This window comes from Penicillium coprophilum (assembly GCF_028826855.1).
Source record: "Penicillium coprophilum strain IBT 35676 chromosome Unknown utg000004l_segment0_segment0, whole genome shotgun sequence".
In the NCBI taxonomy this organism is placed as follows: domain Eukaryota; kingdom Fungi; phylum Ascomycota; class Eurotiomycetes; order Eurotiales; family Aspergillaceae; genus Penicillium; species Penicillium coprophilum.
The window spans coordinates 4,627,362-4,642,072 of NW_026622723.1; the positions used below are offsets into that span (position 1 = coordinate 4,627,362).

General features: G+C 48.8%; 6 protein-coding genes across 6 annotated transcripts; 3 read left to right on the plus strand and 3 right to left on the minus strand.

Moving 5' to 3' along the window:
* Positions 1-3,703: 3,703 nt before the first annotated feature.
* On the plus strand, positions 3,704-7,253 carry N7500_006174 (CHY zinc finger protein; the record flags this gene model as incomplete). Its single annotated transcript, XM_056677318.1, has 11 exons — positions 3,704-3,755; positions 4,082-4,222; positions 4,506-6,125; positions 6,186-6,273; positions 6,329-6,441; positions 6,502-6,549; positions 6,607-6,641; positions 6,697-6,785; positions 6,850-6,885; positions 6,944-7,134; positions 7,189-7,253. The coding sequence occupies 11 exons, from the start codon at positions 3,704-3,706 to the stop codon at positions 7,251-7,253; spliced, it is 2,478 nt and encodes an 825-aa protein (XP_056532318.1).
* A 686-nt stretch (positions 7,254-7,939) lies between these two features.
* N7500_006175 (4-hydroxyphenylpyruvate dioxygenase family protein) lies at positions 7,940-9,328 on the minus strand (the record flags this gene model as incomplete). Its single annotated transcript, XM_056677319.1, has 4 exons — positions 7,940-8,074; positions 8,131-8,488; positions 8,549-8,608; positions 8,667-9,328. 4 exons carry the CDS (start codon positions 9,326-9,328, stop codon positions 7,940-7,942), a joined length of 1,215 nt encoding a protein of 404 aa, XP_056532319.1.
* A 388-nt stretch (positions 9,329-9,716) lies between these two features.
* hmgX lies at positions 9,717-10,496 on the plus strand (the record flags this gene model as incomplete). The annotated part of the gene is made up of 1 exon (XM_056677320.1): positions 9,717-10,496. The coding sequence occupies one exon, from the start codon at positions 9,717-9,719 to the stop codon at positions 10,494-10,496; it is 780 nt and encodes a 259-aa protein (XP_056532320.1).
* Positions 10,497-10,685: 189 nt separating this feature from the next.
* hmgA (putative homogentisate 1,2-dioxygenase (HmgA)) lies at positions 10,686-12,191 on the minus strand (the record flags this gene model as incomplete). Its single annotated transcript, XM_056677321.1, has 4 exons — positions 10,686-10,809; positions 10,868-11,515; positions 11,567-12,076; positions 12,124-12,191. 4 exons carry the CDS (start codon positions 12,189-12,191, stop codon positions 10,686-10,688), a joined length of 1,350 nt encoding a protein of 449 aa, XP_056532321.1.
* A 264-nt stretch (positions 12,192-12,455) lies between these two features.
* Positions 12,456-13,745, plus strand: fahA (fumarylacetoacetate hydrolase FahA; the record flags this gene model as incomplete). The annotated part of the gene is made up of 1 exon (XM_056677322.1): positions 12,456-13,745. The coding sequence occupies one exon, from the start codon at positions 12,456-12,458 to the stop codon at positions 13,743-13,745; it is 1,290 nt and encodes a 429-aa protein (XP_056532322.1).
* A 230-nt stretch (positions 13,746-13,975) lies between these two features.
* maiA (maleylacetoacetate isomerase MaiA) lies at positions 13,976-14,656 on the minus strand (the record flags this gene model as incomplete). The annotated part of the gene is made up of 1 exon (XM_056677323.1): positions 13,976-14,656. The coding sequence occupies one exon, from the start codon at positions 14,654-14,656 to the stop codon at positions 13,976-13,978; it is 681 nt and encodes a 226-aa protein (XP_056532323.1).
* Between the last annotated feature and the right edge of the window lie 55 nt (positions 14,657-14,711).

Consider the following 14,711-nt stretch of genomic DNA (forward strand, 5'->3'; position numbering starts at 1 on the left):
CTCCTAAAACGCCCGACACCATCTCCATCCTACGAACCTCTCCAGTCTTTCCGGTCATACCCGGGTCGTGGGGCTCTAACAAGGATCATTCGATGCTAGAGAAACAAAGATCGGAGAGCCAAACAAAGCTAACATGGGTATAACAGACTTCATGTCAGATTGAGGAAAGTACTTAGGAAAAGCCACCTTGGCACACTCTAACCCAGATCGTATACTTTGATATCACAAGCCTCTTTCTTCAGTTGCGGTCCAATAACAGCGAAACAGCCAAGGTGATACAAGAGCTTCTTGAGACATCACCAAATTCTATACATACCCTGTGTGAACATTCCAGCCTCCATCTCCAGAACCCACCTGCCCGGTTAGGGCTAAATCTCTTTTCCGGCCAGATGAGTCTTCTTGATCTCAGCTACCAACAGGCTCAAAGGTGGATACCCCAGTGGGTCATTGACAACCCAGAAACAGACATGATTCGCGGCACCTTTTCCGTGCGTCTCACCGGTACTGAAAGGTTTCTAACTGACGCTGTACGTGTGTGACAGCTTCGGCTCCGCATTTCCTATTTGGGACTTCACACACATTGTTATGTTATAGGTATCGCGTACAGCCCCCCACGGACCTCCCCACGATCAAGGTTGCTTGAGGCGTGGTTAAGAAAAAAGTGGATATCGCCTTCTTGATACAAGATTGACGCCTAACTGGCTCCACGGGTTGGTGATGTGCGCCCGACGTGCAATCGGCAAGCCGATGCAGCATGTAGCATGCAGCATCTTCAAGAAAAGCAATAAAACAGGTGAACATAATGCCCTTGAGCTAAAAACGGAGGGTGTCTTTGCGCAAAGAGTAAGACGCTTTGTATGCAGCTTGGTCTTTCTGTCTTGAGTCTTCGATGATTGAAGCGAATCCTAGCCACGCAAAAATCTTCGTTCTCTTCTTGATCGTCCCCCACTACAAAGTGATCGACCAACCATCACCTCCATACGACCCCTGTCTAGGCCTTTTGAGCTCTAGAACAGAGCCGATCTTGTTTCAATGCAGAGTTATTTTAAAGTTAGGCCACGCTTTACTGCCTTTTTGATATTCCTTCAATTCAGGGGAATTCCTCTCTCATTACAGAATTAGTCCTGAACGAGGACAGATCTTCATACCGACTCGGAACGACTTCACAAAATTTGCCATGCACGACATCCCGCGTTTCGTGGGTGTTCCGAGTGAAGTGCATCATTTTGACTATTTTTGTTCGGCAAAATCCCGAATGAGGCGCTCGGGATTGGCCCTCCGCCTGAACTTCCGCATTCGTTTTCTCTGGGCCAAAAAAGGAAATCACCCAATGACATTAGACCGGCAAAACCCAAGCCAATTACGGCGTCTTTAATTGGTCAATTCATTATTCTAGGCCTCCCGGTGGAGATTAGTCACGTGTATCAGCTCTTGCAGGAGCTCTGTACTCCGAACCCCGCAAGCTGCCAGTATCCTCATTGCTGTCCGATGAGACTTGAAAGTTAGATTAGTAGTACTGTTAACTACAAGTTACAAGGCAAATCGAGCTATAGACGAAGTAGAAATGCCGATATAATGCTCAAACCATCGAACTGCAAGCTATGCCCATGGTCAAACGCGCCAACATCCACGGAAGACCGTGCGAGATTCTGGAAGGCTTCTGGAAGGATGATCCGGTTGGCCGGTGAGTTCCAGGTCCGATTCACGCCTTTCCGCTTTGGGTGTTTTGTTTACTGTACTGTATTTTGGTCTTACATTACAGTATATACAGCGGAAAGCTCAGTACCGCGGAGCGGAGCTCCCATACATCTCCTTTACAATACAATTGACCGAGGCTCAAATCTACTTGCAGTCCGTACGGAGGTACCCTGATGCGGACTCCGGCCCCTTAACACATCTTACTTCTTTATAAGAGCTTGGAAATCTTGAAATCACAGCTCGGCTGCAAGACCCCTGGCAATTTAAGCATCCGTGTGGAATCGTATAATCTAAATCGATTATGTCTTGTAACTCCCTTAGGACATGGACTAAATACCGGTGTCCTACTAGCGGCGGCCACAGACAGGGCTTATGCACACCAAAGGTCCCACTGTACATGTGACATCCAGATAGCTTCGCTAAACCCGTTCCTTCAATCATTTTATCCATGAGCAGCCACGGCCGTTGTGTGGGATTTGAGGGTTTCCTTTAGATTGTGAGGTTTTTATCTGTATCACTTAGTCACAATGTGCGTGTGCCTTGGTCGCATTCGATTTTTACACTTGGTTCTATTCCCTACTTCTGGATTCTCTCGCCTATTTATGTAGTAATTTATCCTAAATGTCGGGGTAAAAACGGAGAACCCCATCCGATATGGACCGTTATGTGGGTATTCAAAGTTTGGTAGAGTGTGAAATATGACTACAACACACCTAAACCTTCAGTCCCCAAGAGAAATCGAGATAGCCGTTAGGTCGAGTGGATCGATGTTGCATCCCGGCTCATGTGTACCCTGGCGAAGGCGCACCTATCGCGCAGGGATGGAGTTCTAGAAACCCTCCAAAGCAAACCCCTCATCTTCTCCCAGCGCGGACCGACCGCTGTCCGTGACTGGCTGTTGAGTATCTTGTATATTGTGCTGAGCTTATTGCGCCCCGTCGGGTCGTATTACTCTTGTGGATGGTTCGCGTTTCCTCTTATGTTATTATGGCGTCGCTGCTTGGGGTTGGCTCCTTGTTAATAGGGATATCCCCCGGCATGGATGAGGGAGATAAGGCGCGTGCCGCGCTCCGAGGAGTACATGCTCTGCTGGCAGATTGAAATTTGGAATCTTGTTTTCCTTTTTGCTTTTTCGGTTGGCGTTCAGTTCGTGTATCTGTAAGCATTGGCGATGTCTAGGTAGGCTATTGTCAATTAATGCTGGCACTTAATGGTTTTGGTTTTGCCGCCCGTTGTGGCTTCGAGCAGATGGTGTGCTTGAATCCTCAACGCCACAGCATTGCATTGCGGTTTGGACGTGAAATGACGAAGGGTATCATTGAGGTGATATTAAATGTGACGACTGTGCAGTCCTTGTCATTATTAATATAGCAAGCCTGAACTTGTACCCCTGGACGTTGTACAAAGTATAATATAAAATATAGGCAATATGTGTGGAGTTGGACGGAGCGACAGGGGAGATCTACAGTCCAGCTCCATATTAGAACCCCTACGAACATTCCATGTCTTCAACTAGAACCCTCAAAATCGATTGTGACTAAAATTGTGACTGGAAATGACTGGAGCAAAGTAGTGTGTGAGTCAACAAAGGCGAATGAGGTCATCGGTTCCGTCTAAGTCTTGGCATTCAACTGCCAGCAAAACCGTAAACAACTATAACTTCTTGTATAGCTTCATATTCTCAGACCTTGAGGATATAGCACCGATTGCTTGCAGTCTACTTGAACGTTTGTTACTTCGGTATCACGTGGTTGTATCTCTTTTTGTCATTTTTCTCCCGTGGGTTTTTGTTTTTGCTTAGCGCCGTGACTTCAAAGATCACTACGGAGTACTCCGTACAGTTCAGACGGTCGCACATCTCGGCTTACTTACTGCGCAGATCTGGTCCTGTCGATCTCCTCAAGGTCACCCGATCTCTGCGTTGGCAGTGTGCGTCACCTCCCAAGTCGCTCAGAACCCATCCATTCTGGATCTTTCGAAGAGCAGCTCAAGTCTCAATTTCAGTATGGAGAACAGGTCATTTGATCACAATGCGGGTCCGACACCCCAGGTCCAAGGTGAGTCAAGCATGATTCTATTATTGGCGCGTAAACCCCCCATCTAGCCGGAGGCTTTTGTCCCAATCAATTCCATAAGATCTACTCCGTACTTGGGCGGATTATCGGGACCCTCTACTACAGGCTTTCGTATTTTCAGCCCCCCCTGTTGCATGTCCATGCACCACATGTTGCATCAGCCACAAAGCCTATCAATTTCCGTGTTATCTCCTCCGAGGTTGGTGTGCAGGGTGGCCCTGGTCTCCTAATACGCCAATATGCCAGGATCGGACTCGTTGGCTCACAACCCTTTTTGATCACACGCTCATGATACTTTTGTTAAACAGGTACAGAGCTACCATCCTCTTTGACAACTGATGAGCTGTCAGCGGCCCGGTCGCATGGCGTTGCATCCATCGATGAGACAAGTGGTGCTCGCCAGTCATCGACTCGGCGACAGAAATGTCGCTTTTTCAAATCCAGAAAGGGTAAGTCTGCGTTCTGATTTCTTGTTTGTAAGGGCTCTTTGCCTATTTTGTCACTGCAACGGTCGACGCGTCATTGAATACGGACCGGGTGCCACGAACAGGCCCATTTGGGAATGCTTGTACACAGCATCGGCCATGTGCACCCAAAGGGTCAATGATACCGAGCTATGACCAACATTGCATGGTTATACTATACCCTAATCTTTTGCGCACGTATTCTCAGTGGTGGTCGTTCGCTAGGAAGACGATGTGTTGTTAAGGTCATATGCTGACATTGTCGAAGGTTGCCGACTTGGAGACGCATGTCCGTATCTACATGATGCCTCGGCTGTTGAGGCTAAGAACCCTTCCTTGGAGCAGCAGAAATCAACCCAACCCTCGGGAAATGAAGAACAGAGTTCGGCACAAGCCATTGTCACTGGGGTTGGAAGATTGAACATTGGTGAAAACCAGTCCAGACAACGCTCTGCCGCAGCCCCCATGCAGCCCCAAAGGCCAGTTTCTAAGTTGGAGCAATCAGATCCGAGAGAATTTCAGATCAACCAATTGAGGCGGCGTTACCGCCCAAAGGAAGTCAATGACGCCCAGGGCTGCACTTTGACCTTTGGCTTGGTACCTTCTGATCCGGACTTCCCCTTTGAGCTTGAAAGTCTACAGTGTGTCCTGCATGTCCCAAGCTCTTACCCTAAAGGGCGACCCACTCTTGCGGTGGTCAATTCTGAAATGGAAGCTGCGTATCAAGCAAATGTCGTGAGAGGCTTCGATGAAATTGTTGATTTTACTTACCGCACCAATGGCCGAGGAACTCTTTTGGGATGGCTAAACAGTCTGGACAAAAAGCTTGAATCGTTGCTAACCACCCTGGAGCGTGGGCCAACGCTGAAGTTTTTTGCTAACCTTGGTGATGGACCCACAACGAAAGAACCCATCAAGGCCCCAGAGAAGACCATCAGCCAGCCAAGCTCGTCTCAAGATCATGGTAAAATGCCGAGTGCTGCTACTAAGCCAGTACCACAAGTACGGCCTGTAGCACCTAGATACACAGCTGAAGCAAAAGCTACAGCCGAGAAGAGACGAGCAGCCGAGACGAAACAGCTCGAGGCGCGCCTTGGAAGACTGCCGATGTACCAGAAACTGCAAGATGGCAGGACATATGTCATTCCTATCCAGCCAACCAAAAAGGACCGCCTGCCGCGAACACTTCAAGCACTCAAGACTGTGAAATTGATTGTGCCACAGTTCTACCCGCTCGAGCACAGCTCGATCAAATTGCAGGGAGTCGAAGGCCCTGAAGTAAAAGCCACAGAAGTGGGATTCACTCAGTGGGTAGAACAGACTTCGCAGTTAAGTCTGGTATCTCAAGTCAACTACCTGGCGAGCAATATCCATAAATTCGCCGAAACACCCTTACCAAAAGAGCAGGAATCTGCCGAGGATGTACCTCCTACTGTTGTAGAGGACGAGGAAGAGGACGTGGAGGAGCCTGAAAAAGCACCCGTTGCGTCCTCAACTCGGGAGGATGAAGACAGGCCGCATCTTGTTGTCATTCCACGACCACCTGAGTGGTCGGTTCCTAATCCCAACAGTGGCGCCGAGGGGACATCAGGCGAGTCTAGCTACGAGGAAGACGAGTATTCAGATGAAGAAGAAGACGAAGATGGCGGTGCACCTGTTCCCGCATCAGTGGATAACAACGCGCCCGGACGAGGCGTCGCACTTTCCTTCCCATTCTTAGAGCTCTACGGAATTGAGCTATTGGAAATCTTGAACCTTAACATCACGATCAAATGTGACAGATGTAAGGTGTCAGTCGACATCAAGCATGTACCCCAAATCACCGACGAGAAGGGCCAGATGCCGAAAATGGAGTCGTGCAGGAAATGTGCTAATAATATGAGCGTCGGTGAGTAGACAATTAGCCCTGTGCTTCTTGTCGGATTCGACAACTGACTCCGTTGTGCAGCGTTCCGAAAGCAGTTGATGCATTCTCATGCCAATCGTGCTGGCTATCTTGACATGGGTGGCTGTACGATTGGGGACATGCTTCTTAGGTTGGTTCTTTCATCGTGTCATTAAAGTGCCATGTGTTGACTTATATTGCTATAGCGACTTCATCCCAACTTGTTCTGAGTGCTCAACTCCTCATCCACCACCGGGTATACCTGCAGTTCGCGGCGAAAGTGCCATGGGTATATGTCGCCAGTGTCATCGCAAAATGGGTAAGTTCAGGTCTCATACACAGCGTCTGTTGTTTAGCTATTAACACATCTAAAATTTAGTCTTCAAGATCCCTGAGGTGAAATTCCTCTTGGTGGGAAGTGCAGCAAGTAAGTCCTGATGTCGACCGTGTGAGAAACGCTTTTGCTCATTGCTCTACCATCTAGTCACTACTCGTGGAGCCCTCCCACTCAAAAGAAAGGTTCGTACATACAGTCTGCCGCGCATCAAAATGACAATTCTGACTATTATTCCAGCCTCAAGAAGTCCTCGGCATTGTCGCAGGACAAGAACTCCCGCGACGTGGTCGTTGCCAGCACTATTCCAAGAGCCACCGCTGGTTCAGGTATGTGGTCCCCTTTCGATGACTTAATAGCGCCCAACAAGCAGGTGATACTGACCCCTTACAGATTCAGCTGCTGCTCAAAGGTCTTTCCTTGTGACAAGTATGATTCTCCACTCGATATTTCCCCGCAATCTCCCACATGCTTATTGATTTTCTAGATGCCACGACGCGGAAACCGACCACCCTAACGAACACGCAAATCGTATGATATGTGGCTACTGCTCCCGCGAGCAAATCTACAGGCCCGAGAATTGCGGTATCTGCAAAGCTGTCCTGATTGGAAAGGCAGGTAGTGGATTCTGGGAGGGCGGAAAGGGAACTAGAAATCGGGCTTTGATGAGTCGGAAAGGTACGTCTTGCATTTTGAACTTTCTGAGAGTTTGCCCGTCTAATAGTCCTCTAGATCCGAGGAAATTCAAGCGAATGGGAGCAAATGCTCCCACTTCGAGTTCATCGAAGCGGAAGTAAACGAGGGATGGAATAAGGGAGAGACTAAGAACTATCATATCCATGGATATATCTCGATAGGACTCCAAGCCTCTTGTATATAAGATTCATTTCGACCTTACCAAGAGGAATTTCCAGCATTAGTGGCGGAAACTCGACTTTAACATCATCCAACAGTGTCTCATTGTCACCTATCTTGGACATCCCAAAAGAAATTCACAATCCATTTCTTTCTGTTACTCGCTGAGTATCCAACAGCCAGACCCCAGCGACTACAGACCAACTCACAAAATGTCCATGATATTGGATACGCTAGTACCACCTGCCTTGCTATATGGGTAATCCTATCTATAACCATTGGCGGTGCTGGAGGTGCTTGTCAATCCCGACAAACCTCTCTTTTCATCCCTAAACACTTGATCTCATCCCTTTTTCACGATGGGCTATTAAGCAATACACATCCCAACATCTGGGTCTTCTCTGCTCCTACGAGAACAAGCCATTTCATACCGCCAGGAAGCTGGAGCGCACAAGAACCGACAATTCGATTAATACCTCTTGATTAACAGATTCAGTTATCAAGACAATGAGATAGTTTCAAAAACTTCATATTAAGGAGAAACCCCTAATTCGCTAAATGCAAGATGCAACTTCCAAACCCGTAAGGGCTCATCAAGAAAATACCCAACTATATGAACTTTTTACCCCTAAACCAAGTTCCCGCGAAGCTCCTGCTCTCGTTCGATAGCCTCGAATAGTGACTTGAAATTACCAGCTCCAAAGCCTTCAAAGTTGTGTCGCTGGATAATCTCAATGAACACAGTAGGCCGATCCATCATGTGCTATTTGTCAGATTAGTATGTATTCATCAATACCGGGGTCATAAGTTTCCACATACCTTGGTGAAAAGCTGGAGCAGATAGCCACCCTCATCGAAATCAATCAAAATGTCCAAGCTGCGAATGGTCTCGAAGCTTTCCTTAAGTACTAAGCCGGACTGTTTCAAGCGGGCCTGCATGTCGGTGTAATATGTGTCAGGGACTTTGATGAATTCGACACCACGTGCTTTGAGATTGGTGATATCACGAATAATATCGTCGGTGTGAAGTGCAATATGTTGTACACCAGCACCATTGTAGAAGTCCACGTATTCCTCAATCTGGGATTGCTTCTTGCCCTTTGCTGGCTCGTTGATGGGCATCTTGACGATCTCGTTGGGTGATGCCATGACGACACTGCTTAAGGCTGAGAACTCACTATAATTATACAGTCAATTGTGGTGCCTGAGGATCAGCCAAAATATGTTAAACACTTACGTGCAGATTTGGTTGTCGTCAACGGACCAGAAACGGTGGAAGCCAAGAGCCTTCTCGTAGCTAACCCGCGGTGTCAGTAAATGAGGCCCAATTAAGCAATAATCTGGACTGAACTCACTATTCACAAATCTTATTCATCTCATCCCAGTCCTGGTTTCCAACGCAGTGATCGATACGCTTGAGGTGAACACCGGGCAAGAACTGCAAGATTGAATCTTCATCACCGGCTTCAGCACGGTAGCCTGGCATAAAGACACCGCGGTACTCGCTGCGCTCAATGAGGGTATGTGTGGTTTGCCCATATGTCTGGATGGTAGCAGTCTTGACATGGCCACTCTTATCTTCAAGAATCTTAGGCTTGAAGACAGCCTTGGCGCCATTCTTCACGGCAGCAAAGAAGACAGCGTCGACGTTGTCAACCTCAAAGGCAACATCCTTGACGGCATCACCGTGCTTCTCGAGGTGGTCGTGGATCTCCCTGAGCTCGGCTTGCTCTTCGGGATTGAAACGGTCGATCTGGTCCAAGGACCGCAGAGGGGAGGTGAGGATGAAGGTGATGTCTCCATTGCGGATGACATGGGAGCAGATATTGCGGCTGCCTGTTTCAAGGCCTCTGTAGGCAATACGCTTGAAGCCCATGCGGGTGATATAGTAGCTTGCCGCTTGCTTGGCATTGCCGACGTACCAGTGAACATGGTCATAGCCGCGGTAGCTGGCCACTGAAGATGCCTCGTTGGTAGCTGGGGGAGGAGGGCTGTTGGAAATTGCTGAAGGTGCCATTTTGATGAATCCCGTATATTTGTGTGATGATATTGGGTCGATGAAATGTAAATGGTACAAGTTGAAAGAAGATTTCTTATTTAACGTCAAGTCTAGTCTACCCTACCCTTCTTAAATAACTCTGGTAAGCGCAATTTGTACCGGCGGATATCTAATCCAATCTTTGTTAGATCCATGTCATAGTACGCGGCTATTCCAGGGCCCTGAGATATCCGGAGATATCCGGGCCCACAAAGGCTCATGGTTAATATCCGGAGATCTTCAATTCCTCGGCTTCCTTTGCGACACTTTGCTTTGTTCTTTTCAATTCAGTGACCACAGTGAGCTCAGTTTGAACCAATCTCCACAGTATCCTCCCTCATCTCTCACTTGAACGTCAAATCTCAAGATGACGTCTATCACACCTGCTCGCCCATCATTGACATCTAATGATTCGGCTGTACTACAAGCTCTATTCGATGCCGAATCTTCTCCATCATCAGGAATCACCATTGATTCCTCGCTTCCCTCATGGCCCTCATCTCTGAAGATATCTGAAACAGATCTGGCATCGCTCAAACAACGCGAAACAGACATCATCCGCAAGCTGCAATCCAATAAATCACCAAGTATAGAAACAGTCCAGTCAGCACTGAACGACTTCGACACTCTCCTCACCCAGCACCCAACATATCCCTCCGCATACACAAACCGAGCACAAACACTGCGTCTGCTGGTCGATCTGATGTACAGCAAAGAAGCGCATAATGACCAAAGCACTGAGACCGAGCTAGCTGATGCTGCCTTGTTCGCCCCAGAAACCTCCCAGCTGTTCTCCCGCATCTTCTCCGACCTAGGCCAAGCCATTAATTTTGCCACACCCGCTTCTCCTGCAGATGCCGTCTCGGCCACTCAGGCACGGTTATTGGCTGACGCGCACACGCACCGGGGTTACTTGCTTCTGAAGGCAGCGCGGGTCAAGAAGACTGGTTCTGGTGATGAGGCGGGACCGGAGCGTCTGCGTGGACTTTCGGCTGATCAGCTTGAGGAAATGGCTAGCCGGGATTTCTTCTTTGGGGGTCGCTATGGGAATAAGGTTGCACAGCAACTTTCTGTGCAGACAAATCCTTATGCTAAGATGTGTGGGGCTATTGTTAAGGAGGCGATGAGGAAGGAGCTTGAGGGATGAAGGTTTTGTATCATGAAGAAATAATATAATGCACAAATTTGTCGTTCGGAATACTCGCATTTGGATAATGAAGCAATAATCTAGACAATCTGGATCGATATGATTGAATTTTGGTATCTTCTTAATGCTATGGAACTAATTGAAAGTGTGCGTTTACCCTCATCGCAGTGATCAGGTCCACACCACAGCCTATGCCTTTTTATTTGGGTTTACAAAGTGTCTCTTCAGAGGTGTCCAGCTGTGCTCGTTATATTCTGGCTGCACCTTCTCGCACGTCTTAAGGCCCCATTCGGAGACTCCGACCATGAGAGTACTAGAACATTGTTAGCGCATATAATGAAACTCGGCAATGATAGGGAAATAAAACTAACCTTTCAAACATGAAAGCCATACTTCCATCACCAACTTTTTGAGGCTTCAGCTCAGCATTGCTAGCTCCCTCAAAAGCACCCGAGTCGGGACCATGAGCACTCATGACATTGTGCAAGCTAGCACCAGCTGGTTTGAAGCCACCACCAACCTTCGCATCGTAGTCGCCAGAAATCAAGCCCATGAACTCCGACATCGTGTTGCGGTGGTACCACGGAGGACGGAAGGTACCCTCTGCGACCAGCCAGCGGGGAGGGAAGATAACAAAATCGGCAATGGCGGTACCAACGTGATCCGATGGACCTGTCAGCACCGTGAATATAGAAGGGTCGGGGTGATCGAATGAGATCGAACCGATAGTGTTGAATCGGCCAAGGTCATATTTGAAGGGGTAGTAGTTGCCGTGCCAGGCGACAACATCGAAGGGGGTGTGGTTCTGTCGCGCAGCGAAGAGAGTGTTGTTGAATTTGCTGTAGAGCTTATACTCGCTCTCCTCTTCGTCATCGAAAGCGGCAACGGGAGCTTGGAAATCGCGAGGATTGGCCAAACAGTTGGATCCAATGGGGCCAAGCTCTGGGAGCTCGTAGTGGCCCTGATATAATTCACAAATGTATCCCCGCACAGGACCGTCAGGGAGCGTCACTCGGTATCTGATAGAATTATTAGTTATTGGCCCTATGCAGGATACTCAAGAAACCCACCTAACACCACGAGGAATGACACAGATTTCATTTGGTCGTAAAATAATGCGACCGAGCTCTGTCTGAATGTCTAGCACACCGTGCTGAGGCACAATCAGGAAGTCTCCATCCGCGGAGTAGAAAGCTTCCTTGCCCATGTCCTTGCCTGCGGCATACATCAAGATTCCCAGTCCCTGCTTCAGAGTCGGGTCTCCGGACCCTGCAATCAAGTGCAGTCCATGCACCCAGTCGACCTTCTCATCTAGATCGAAGGGGTTCCATCGCAACTGGTTAGGGATATGGTGAAGCTTGTGGGTTTCGGTTGTCATGCTCGTATGATACGAATCGGCATCTTCCGCGATGAAGTTCTCATGGGCTGCTGCGGGCAGAATCCGATAGACCCATGTTTGCTTATTCTCATGACGGGGTGCAGTGAATGCTGTTCCCGAGAGCTTCTCAGTGTAGAGCCCATATGGAGCTTTCTGTGGGGAATTTTGACCAATTGGCAGAGCTCCTTCAACGGCCTCCGACCTATTAACTTGTTAGTCATGTTTCTTTGAAACGAGGTGAATACATACTCGTGGTGCGAGTTGAAGCCCGTCTGGTACTTGTAGGGATCAGGGTAGTTGAAATTAGTGACAGGCATATTGAAGGTGATGATTAGGAGAATGCAGACCTGTCTTTACAAATACCCTCCGATCTACCGAGGGTCTCAGCCTGAGAAAAGCAATTAATGTGAGGTCACACCATTTGCATGCCCATTCCGCGCATCTGATAATTCCCGCCATTAACCTTCCATTCCGCACCGGCTGGATGCGGGGGCTGCGGACCAATTCCGCACTACTTGAAGGTGTTAAGGTCGTCAAGTCGCTCTCTCTTTCTCTCTAAACTCGTCAAACATTAATCCATCATGGCTTCCTGGCTTCAAATTCCCAAGAACTCGCCCTTCTCGCTGGCAAATATCCCGTTCGGTATCATCTCAACACAATCTACACCAAAGGCAGCTGCCATTGCAATCGGTGATCATGCATTGAACTTGAGCGCATTTGCCTCATCTGGAGGCTTCTCACAACTTCCAGCTATCGAGAAGCACCTAGCTGTTTTTAGCCAACCCACATTGAATGACTTTGCTGCCCTCGGTCGTCCTGTACACCGGGAAGTGCGCGAGTATCTACAAAACATCTTCCGCGCCGACACAAAGTTCCCACAGCTCCTGAAGGACAATGCTTCCCTCCAGCAGTCAGCTTTGCTGCCCTTGTCTCAGATCACCAACCATCTACCCATGCAAATTGGCGACTACACCGATTTCTACGCTGGCCTGAACCACGCCTACAACATTGGCGTCCTCTTCCGTGGCCCGGACAATGCGCTTCAGCCTAACTATAAGCACCTGCCTGTTGCTTACCACGGTCGTGCCTCCTCAGTTGTGCCTTCAGGCACTCCCCTCCACCGTCCCCAGGGACAGATTCTGGCGAACCCTGCCGCGGACCCCAAGGTTCCTACTTTCTCTCCTTGCAAGAAGCTCGACATCGAGCTCGAGCTTGCTTGCTTCATCAGCAAGCCCAATGATCTCGGCAAGCCTGTCCCAATTGACCAGGCTGAAGACCATATTTTCGGTCTGGTTCTCATGAACGACTGGTCCGCCCGTGACATTCAGGCCTGGGAATACATTCCTCTTGGTCCCTTCAATGCTAAGAACTTCGGTACTACCATCACCCCCTGGGTGGTCCTGATTGATGCTCTCGAGCCTTTCCGTGCTCCCGGTTTGGAACCTGCAAACCGCGAGTCTCTGCTCCCATACCTGCGCGAGAAGCGCGCCGACAGTGCCTACGAGATCCCCCTCGACGTTGAGGTCACCAACCCCGGTGGTCAGCCCACTGTTATCTCTAACAGCAACGCCCGCAACTTGCTTTACTCTTTCCCTCAGATGGTTGCTCACCACACTATCACAGGCTGCAACTTGCGCACTGGTGACTTGCTGGGATCGGGTACTATCTCTGGTAAAGAGGCTAAGACTCAGGGTAGTTTCTTGGAACAGACCAATGGCAAAATTCCTCTTAAGTTGGCGGATGGCTCTGAGCGTATGTTCCTTGAGGATGGTGATACTGTTACTCTGCGCGGTATGGCTGGCACAGAGGGCAACTATGTCGGCTTCGGTGATTGTGTTGGCACTATCCTGCCTGCTGTTTCCCTGCAGTAGATGACTCAAAATCAAATTAAATGATCAATGTGTGATGTTGCTCTTCTACTTTTGTTTCTACACTATAGAGCTTGGAATAAATTGCTTCGGCCAGTTTTATTTAGTCAAGACAATCTGGATGAACAACCCTCTCCTCCTACGCATTAAATGCCAATACTATCAGTATAATAACAACATATCTTATGTACGTTGTCTGAGACTAGAGAGTGCACTACGTAAAGCCTTTCCAGTTATTCCTTGATACGAAGTTCCTCAGGAGTATCCTCCTGCGACCTCCAATGCCCCTTCTTCACAGCCTCCTCCATCTCCAAGTTCTTCACAATCTCATTTGTAACCGGGTACTGAGTCAAGTCAACACCCATTCTCTGGGCCGCCCATGCAGCAGGAATCAAACACAAGTCCGCAATGGTAATCGAATCTCCAACACTAAACTTCCCCGCTGATTCCTTGGCAACGGTTTCATAAGCCTTAAACCCATCTTCCATCAAATCCTTCGACCAGGCAGCACGCTCCACCCCCAGCGGCGCAACCCGCTTCACAATCCTAAGGTTTGTAACAGGCTGAATATCGCATGAGATAATGTCCGCCAGCGTGCGCACTACAGCGCGGCCTTCTGGGTCCGAGATCGGTGGGAGTAATGCGGGTCCTTGGTCTGGGAATGCTTCTGCAAGGTACTCAAGTGCGGCGAGAGATTGAGTGATTGTCACTGGTGCTTTGGAGTTGCGTTGGATTACTAGGGCGGGCACAGTTCCTGAGGGGTTGATGGCCAGATGGGCTGGGGAGGATTGCTCGCCCTTTAGGAGGTTCACATAGACGGATTTGAAAGGGATTTGCTTTAGGTGCAGGGCTATGCGGAGTCTTCCTGAGCAGGAGGAGTAGAAATAGGTGTGGAGAGTCACTGTGTCGGTCATTGTGGCTGAAGAGTGTTGATTTTCGATATATGGGGTACTGCAGTACTCGGGGAAC